This window comes from Capricornis sumatraensis, chromosome 12 (assembly GCF_032405125.1).
Source record: "Capricornis sumatraensis isolate serow.1 chromosome 12, serow.2, whole genome shotgun sequence".
Classification (NCBI taxonomy): Eukaryota; Metazoa; Chordata; class Mammalia; order Artiodactyla; family Bovidae; genus Capricornis; species Capricornis sumatraensis.
In genome coordinates this window covers 61,551,235-61,559,741 of record NC_091080.1, presented here as the reverse complement: position 1 = coordinate 61,559,741, position 8,507 = coordinate 61,551,235, and the positions used below count along the sequence as shown (strand labels likewise).

Below are 8,507 nucleotides of genomic sequence, written 5' to 3'. Positions count from 1 at the left end.
TTCATTTTCATGTTTCTGCCATTCATTTATTCATTCAGTATTTATTGAGTAGACTTCTCAATCTTGAGAGGCAGTAAAAAATCCTGATTCTGACACTTGAATGGTGCTTTACAGCTTACAGATCGTTTTCACATATATTGCATTTATTCAGTCCTCAGAGGCACTCACTTCATTTCACCCCAGTTCTTCCTCCCGTTTAAACTTTACATTTCTCTTAATCTTCTTCATTCTTTTCTCAACTCTTTGGTGTGCAGAATATTTACTGTGTGCACTGGGGGTGGGAAGCTGGTTGGAAGAAAAGGCAATAGGTGGGGAAGAGATACAAATCAGATGAGAAAGTAGGTACAAGGATGTAGCCAATACCCTACATTTCAGGATGAAAGGACAGAGCTCTGTCTCTTATATAGAAAAGTACACAGTCACTTGAAAAGAAACAATCACCATCAATGCATCCATCACTAGAAACTGGACTGAGACAAGATGCAGAGCTAGTGGCTTCCCAAATCTACCCTTGAAAAGTGAAAGTGTTAGTCGATCAGTCATGTCCGATTCTTTGCAACCCCATGGACTATAGCCCATCAGGCTCCTCTGTCCATGGAATTCTCCAGGCAAGAATACTGAAATGGGTAGCCATTCCCTTCTCCAGGGGATCTTCCCAACCCGGGGATCGAACCCAGGTCTCCTGCATTGCAGGCAGATTCTCTACCGTCTGAACTTCCTTCAGTTCAGTTCAGTTCAGTTCAGTCGCTCAGTCGTGTCCAACTCTTTGCGACCCCATGAATCGCAGCACGCCAGGCCTCCCTGTCCATCACCAACTCCTGGAGTTCACTCAAACTCACATCCATCGAGTCCGTGATGCCATCCAGCCATCTCATCCTCGGTCGTCCCCTTCTCTTCCTGCCCCCAATCCCTCCCAGTATCAGAGTCTTTTCCAATGAGTCAACTCTTCGCATGAGGTGGCCAAAGTACTGGAGTTTCAGCCTTAGCATCATTCCTTCCAAAGAACACCCAGGGCTGATCTCCTTCAGAATGGACTGGTTGGATTTCCTTGCCTTACCCTCTGACAATTAAGCATATTTAATCTACTGAAGAGCCTAAAGAGTTATGGCCCTCCCCTCCTCTGTAAACACCCAGCCCATTAAGTCCCATCATTAAAGTTCCCTATTTTATTTCCTCTTGAATTTCATGACATCAACCAGTAGGCAGGAAACAGAACATTACAAAATTAACCAGAAAATTATTCCATCAGTCTGGTATCACCGGTTTCACTCATTACTATTCCTCTCATGCACAACCGAGATTTCTGTAAGGAAATTCCAATGATTCTGTGCAGTGGGCCAGCTTCTGACAGATGAATGTGTGAAGTGATGGAGAACAAAGATGTCTGGGCATATACATGTGAGCTTGTCCTGTCTCTTCAAGAGTACTCTGGCGATCACAGGATACATGAAGTTGATACAGCAGAAAAGCTTCCACTGTGAGACATACCAAGCTCATTCCTAACCCAGACTCCTTTCCCTTGCTCTGCCCTCTGCCTGAAATGCCCTTCCTTCAGAACTTCCCATGGCCGTCTCTCTTATTATTCAGCTCAAATGCCACTCTCCTGGAGAGGCTCCCAGCCAGTCTGTATACAGTGGTGTTGTTCAGTCGCTCAGTCATGTCCCACTCTTTGCGACCACATGGACTGCAGCACACCAGTCTTCCCTGTCCTTCACTATCTCCAGAGTTTGCTTAAACTCATGTCCATGGAGTCAGTCATGTCATCCAACCATCTCATCCTTTGTTGCCCCCTTCTCCTCCATCCCTCAATCTTTCCCAGCATCAGGGTCTTTTCCAATGAGTTGGCTCTTCACAGATACATATGTATATTTTCATATACTGTAGTATTCCAGAACTTATTTCACCAACCAGTCCCTCTATCTCATTTCACATTTCTATTTTCTTCATGGCATTTATTGCTACCTGAAATAGATATACTCATCTATTTACTTATTATCTGTCTCCCTCACAGGTCTGTAAGCCCCCAGAGAGCAGAGATTATTTTTTTTAAACATGTTGTCTGGAACATAGTAGTAGACCTTTAATAAACATTGGTGGAATAAACAAGTGAGAAACAGTTATCCAATGTCTATTATATGCCAGTTCTGTTCCAGGCACTGTTCTGGCACTGTGGTGCCGAATCAAGCAAATCCCAATTTTTAATCTCTTGGACTTTATATTCTAATGTAGGGAAACAAACAGCAAACAAATAAAGCAGGGTACATGATTCTGTCTGGGTGGGGTTGTGCCGCCTAAGTGGGGTGATCAAAGGAAGGGCTTGCTGCAGAGACCTGGAGAAGATGAGAAGGGAGACACCTGAACAAGATGAGGAAGATAAGAAGGGAAAAAGAGCAGGAAGTGCAAAGGCCCTGAGCCAACAGTAGGGGGAGTAGAGGGTAACCTGATTAAAGCAAGCAAGAAGTGTAGCCCCTCCTGTGTGCTAAGTTGCTTCAGCGGTATCCAACTCTTGGTGACCCCATGGACTGCAGCCCACCAGACTCCTCAGTCCATGGAATTTTCCAGGCAAGAATTCTGGAATGGGTTACCATTTCCTATTTCAACCTGGGTCTCCTGCGTTGCAGGCAGATTCTTTACCATCTGAGCCACCAAGTTAAAGCAACAGTTCATGGGAAAATGGCAAGGGCTCTGAGAGGGTTGCCCAGGTGGCACTAGAGGTAAAGAACCCAACTGTCAAAGCAGGAGACTTAAGAGACTCGTGCTGTATCCCTGGGTCTAAAGATTCCTGGAGGAGGGCATGGCAACCCCCTCCAGTGTTCTTGCCTGGAGAATCCCATGGACAGAGGAGCCTGGCGGGCTACAGTCCATGGGGTCACAAAGAGTTGGACATTACCGAAGCTTAGGACGCATGCTGGTCTGAGAGGTCCTAGTGGGGCAGCTTCGATCTAGTAGAGTATTGTAAGCAATGAAAGGACTTTAGTTCTTACTCTTTGGTGAGATGAGAAGCCAGTGAGGGGCTCTGGACAGTGACATGATCTGACTTAGTTAAAATAGGATCCCTCTTTTGGTTCTGGTGATAAAGGACTGTAGGAGGCCAAGGTGGAAGCAGTTAGGAGTCAAGTGGGTGGCTTGGTCCCAGGTGGTGGCTGGGAAATGGTGAAACATTAACAGCCTGGAAGAATTCTGAGCACAGAACTGACAGGATTTGCTGCTAAGATGATGAACAAAGAAATGATACAAAAATATGTACAGAATTGATACAAAGAAGGCTTTTCTTGGATTTACAAAAAAGAGACTGGTTTCTTTAGGGCTTTGACACTGATTTAACAAAGAGCACAGCCCTAGAAAATCAGCATTGGAACTTGGAACTTCTGTGTCAGCTATTATTTATACCCAAGAACAAACAAAAAGAGAGTGGTCAAATATATTCAGTATCAGACTCTGTCCTTGCAATTAAGTGAGCTGATTTGGGGCTTGATCTTATTTCAGCACACTGACATGAATGAGATAATTGTTCAGCAGACATAAACATTTCAAAGTAAAAATGACACTTATCCGTGAGGAGACTGTAAAGCTCATTGGGTAGTTACACAAAAGGGGAAACATTATCATCAAGAACAAAGATCTTGCCTGATTTATACTGATTGACAGTCTATGCTTCACACAGATCTGATAAACTGCTCAGACTTCTAACTCTAGCCTACCCAGCTACACTGAAAGCTCTTTGGAGCGTATTCAACCTTGCATTCTTCTACCGGGTGCAGCCAAACAGCTGGCGCACAACAAATATCCACTGACTTCACGATTTGCCAACAAAGGTCTATATAGTCAAAGCTATGTTTTTTCCAGTAGTCATGTATGAATGTGGCAGCTGGACCATAAAGAAGGCTGAGCACTGAAGAACTGATGCTTTCAAACTGTGGTGTTGGAGAAGACTCTTGAGAGTCCCTTGGACTGCAAGGAGATCAAACCAATCAATCCTAAAAGAAATCAACCCCGAATATTCATGGGAAGGACATGCTGAAGTTGAAGCTCTCATACTTTGGCTATCTGATGCAGAGCCAGCTCATTGGAAAAGACCCTGATGCTGGGAAAGATTGAAGGCAGGAGAAGAAGGGGAGGACACAGCATGAGATGGTTAGAGAGCATTACAACACAATGGACATAAGTTTGAGCGAACTCTGGGAGATAGTGAAGGACAGAGGAGCCTGGCAGTGCTACAGTCCATGACGTCACCAAGAACCTGACATCACCTGGCCACTGAACAACAAAAAGCACACCTCCTGCACTAGCCTCTCTTCTGTCCTCTTTCTGTAGTGCTCAGGAGCACTTCATCTGTTAAAGTCAGAAATCTGATAATCACTCAGAAATGTGAAATTTCATATTGTGTTGGGCCTTAGGGTACATGGAAGGAGCCACCCGAGGCCCACTCGCCTGAGAAGTCAGGGAAGGCTTCCCGGAGGAGACTTGTGTGCTGCATTGTAAAGGGGGTAGGAAGTTACAAGGCCAAATGAGGTCTAGAGAAGGCCTTCAAAAGCACAAGGACCTTGACTAGAGGGAAGGCTGAAGGGAATGACCCAGGCCTGCGGGGAGCAGGGGCGCAAGAAGCTCTGCGAGAATAAAGACGCAGGGTTCGAAAGGTAGCTTTTCTAAATTCAGTTAGATCTTCAAACTCTCCGAGGGCACAGAGCCATTCACCCGGTGCTGAGAGGGCCCGGGAGACGGGGCTTTCCCTTAGGCCTCACCTTGTACGCCTCTTCAACCTGGCCTCGAAGGGGAGGGTAAGCGGGGAGGACACCGCGACGGCCACTCAAAAGGGAGCTTGCCCCGAGGTCCCCCTCTTTGCCATTTCAGCCCGTTTCCTCCAGGTCTGAGGTCTTCTAACTAATGAGTTTGCCTTTTGGCCCAGAAAACAAATTACGGGAGAGCAGGATACCGAGGTTAGCTTTTTGTTTCCAGGATTTTTTTTCGAGGCTACTCGTACACGCGAATAAAATCTAGCTGCCTCCGGGCTGGGGGCGGCCCTACCACCTCTCCAGATTTTTTGGTTTCTCTCTAGAACTTTCAGCGAAGCGACGACCGGTGTGTTTACGGCGCCACAGTTGCAGTGTTTCACGTGGCTAGTTTCCTGGGGAGAGGGGTAGCCAGGCTCTCCCACTCCCCGGGCTGGGGGAACTGGAAAGTTTACATGCTTCTTCCACAGTCCCCGGGTGCAGTTAGGAGAGGAGCAGGCGTACCGGACTGCCCCTCCAAAGAAAGCTCCTCTTCCCCAGGGGCCGGGCCCAGGACCTTCCACTTTGGAGGAGAAATAAAGTTGGGCGGGAGCGGGAAGGCGCTGGAGTGCGGGGCGACGGGGCGGTAGGGAAGTCGGGGCCCCCAGGCTGCGCGCGAGCCGGGGTGGAGCCAGCCGCCGGCCGCGGCGTCAGCGTTTAAGATGCAAATCGATTCCCCGCTCCACCACCCCCTCCCGCCCGGGGAGCGAGGCTCCGCCGCTCCGCAGCCGCCCCCGCCTCCTGCGCGCCGCGGCGCCCGGGCGGGCTGCTCTACTTAAGCGGCGCGCCGGCTTCCACCCGGCACTCCCCTGGAGCGCGCGGGCGAGGCGGGCGGAGCGCAGCGGGGCTCGCGGGGGCGCACAGCTGCGCGCTCGCATCGTGCGCTCGGCTCCGCGCGGCTCTCGGCGGCGGCCGGGGCGCAGGGCTGAGTGAGCGTCCGAGAAAGGCGGCGGCGGCGGCGGCCCCGGCCACCTCTTGGCCATGGCTCTGGCCGACAGCACTCGTGGATTACCCAACGGGGGTGGCGGCGGCGGCAGCGGCTCCTCGTCGTCCTCGGCGGAGCCGCCACTCTTCCCCGACATCGTGGAGCTGAATGTGGGGGGCCAGGTGTATGTGACCCGGCGCTGCACGGTCGTGTCGGTGCCCGACTCGCTGCTCTGGCGCATGTTCACGCAGCAGCAGCCGCAAGAGCTAGCCCGGGACAGCAAAGGCCGCTTCTTTCTGGACCGAGACGGCTTCCTCTTCCGCTACATCTTGGATTACCTGCGGGACTTGCAGCTCGTGCTGCCCGACTACTTCCCCGAGCGCAGCCGGCTGCAGCGCGAGGCCGAGTACTTCGAACTGCCCGAGCTCGTGCGCCGCCTCGGGGCGCCCCAGCAGCCCGGCCCCGGGCCGCCGCCGCCGCACTCCCGGCGCGGGGTGCAGAAGGAGGGCTCGCTGGGCGACGATCTGCTGCCGCTCGGCTCCGCAGAGCCGGAGCAGCAGGAGGGCGCCTCGGCTGGGGCGCCCTCGCCCACGCTGGAGCTTGCTAGCCGCAGCCCGTCCGGGGGCGCGGCGGGCCCGCTGCTTACGCCGTCGCAGTCGTTGGACGGCAGCCGGCGCTCGGGCTACATCACCATCGGCTACCGCGGCTCCTACACGATCGGGCGGGACGCGCAGGCAGACGCCAAGTTCCGGCGAGTGGCGCGCATCACCGTGTGTGGCAAGACGTCGCTGGCCAAGGAGGTGTTCGGGGACACCCTGAACGAGAGCCGGGACCCCGACCGGCCCCCGGAGCGCTACACCTCGCGCTATTACCTCAAATTCAACTTCCTGGAGCAGGCCTTCGACAAGCTGTCCGAGTCGGGCTTCCACATGGTGGCGTGCAGTTCCACGGGCACCTGCGCCTTCGCCGGTAGCACCGACCAGAGCGAGGACAAGATCTGGACTAGCTACACCGAGTACGTCTTCTGCAGGGAGTGAGCTCCCCGCTCCCCCTGGCGACTCCAGCGCGCCCTTCCGTCCTTTCCTTTTTGCCCTGGAGGGGACTCTAGATTTCCCCTCCGACCCACCGCGTTCTCGCGTTTCCCCGTTCCCCACCTCCCGTAGACCCACTGCCCCCTCACTTTACAGGCTGCAGCTTCAGATCTTCTCGGCTTCTTCGTCTTCTCCGGACCCCACTGAAAGAGAGAGCCCAGACGTACCCCTCCACCCCATGTTTCCTCTGCCCCCGGCCCCAAACCAACCCTTCCCCCGAATTGTCCTTCAGTCTGGATCTAGTCGGGGGGTGGGGCAGTGTGGCTACAAAGCCACCGAGTAGTCGGGAATGACTGAATTGTTCCGACCCTGATTGGACCTTGTCCACTTGTATAGAAGATTCCTTGAAATCTTCTCAAAGCCCTGATGACTCACTCGCGGTTTAAGAGACTTGGTAGCACTCTGGGAATAGTTTAGTTTCGAAAGGTCATTCATTACGCAGTCTTTTGACCTTCTTTAAAGGTAGAGTTTTAGAAGGCTAAACGGAGGACTCCGGAGCCGAGTCGGAATGAGTTCAGTGCGGAGGCAGTTCAGTGACTACACGTGAAGAAAGTTCTGAACGGTTACAGGTAGGAGAAGAATCTCGTGCTGGCTCTACGGAGGAGCCTCTGCTTTCCGTGCCGAGTTAAAGATCTTCGCCTGTGGCTTAAACTTGCAGGAAGTTCCCCTCCTGCCTGAGGAGGCACCCTTTCAACTGGGCTCAGCGCCCGAAGCCTTTGGTTTTCGACGGCTTGACATGGCAGCCTTTATTGGCAAGAAGGGGAAAGACAGCATGACAGCCCAGGTCACCAAGTACTGCTGTGACTGTGACGGAGCTGGGTGGTAACGCACGTCGTGGGTGTTAGGAAAGCCCGTTTTCTTGCAGTGAATGGCAGTAGTACCTTAGCTCTTAAGACTTAGGGGGTAGGGTGGGGAGGGAGGAAGGAGAAGGGTAAGAGGGGTGGGAAAGGGGGGGAGCAGATACACTCATTTATTGTTGACAGTTGGAAGTTTGTACCATCCGTCTGAGTATATGCGCATTAACAAAATAGCAGGCAAGAAACAAGCTGAGCATTTTGTAAAGATCAATCACAGATCTCCTCTTACCTGGCAGTTGATTGAACTAACTGTTTTGAGTCCTAAACTTAGAAGTTGCTGATACTTATGTAACCTAACCAAAGAGTTACCCAGTAGGGTTTTAGTTTTTGAACTTTTATTTTCTTGTTGATTAAAATCTATTACCTTGAGCAAAATATGTTTGAGTTACTTAGATTTAGTTTTCTTATTAAAAAATCCTTATTTTCTCCAAGCCCAGCCAATGTTGACTTCTGGGCAAACCTGAAAATGCCCTTTTGATGCAGGTGGTTTGAAGTGAAGGTGAGTCTTTGCAAATGACAGAGCTGCAGAGAAGCAGAAATGCTGAGGGCTGCCATCTGTAGATAACTGGAAAGTGGGAACATTTTTAAATGAAGGCAAATAAGTACTTCAGAGTGAGCTGAGCAATAAAATGGTGTCCCAGGTAAATGCAGCTGAAGCAGAAGGAGACCTGGTTGCCTTATACCTTTACTTTATCATGGAATAAATCCCCACTGTATATCCTATCTACACTGTAAGTGAAGGGAAATGAATCCTTATCTTTCATGCTGTGAGGCTCCTTTGGATATTCTGTGATTAAGGAGAAGCCTTTCCTTTTTCATTTGTTTCAGCATCATTCTCTGAAGTAAGTTTTTAAAAGATTTTGTA

At 51.0% G+C, this 8,507-nt stretch overlaps 1 protein-coding gene across 1 annotated transcript; it reads left to right on the top strand.

The window, feature by feature from the left end:
• Positions 1-5,724: 5,724 nt before the first annotated feature.
• Positions 5,725-7,648, top strand: KCTD12 (potassium channel tetramerization domain containing 12). Its single transcript, XM_068984614.1, has one exon. The coding sequence runs from the start codon at positions 5,751-5,753 to the stop codon at positions 6,729-6,731; it is 981 nt and encodes a 326-aa protein (XP_068840715.1). The 5' UTR covers positions 5,725-5,750; the 3' UTR covers positions 6,732-7,648.
• The last annotated feature ends 859 nt before the right edge of the window (positions 7,649-8,507 follow it).

Coding starts and splice junctions, on each gene's coding strand:
- KCTD12 (XM_068984614.1), top strand. CDS start 5,751: ATGGCTCTGGCCGACAGCACTCGTGGATTACCCAACGGGGGTGGCGGC.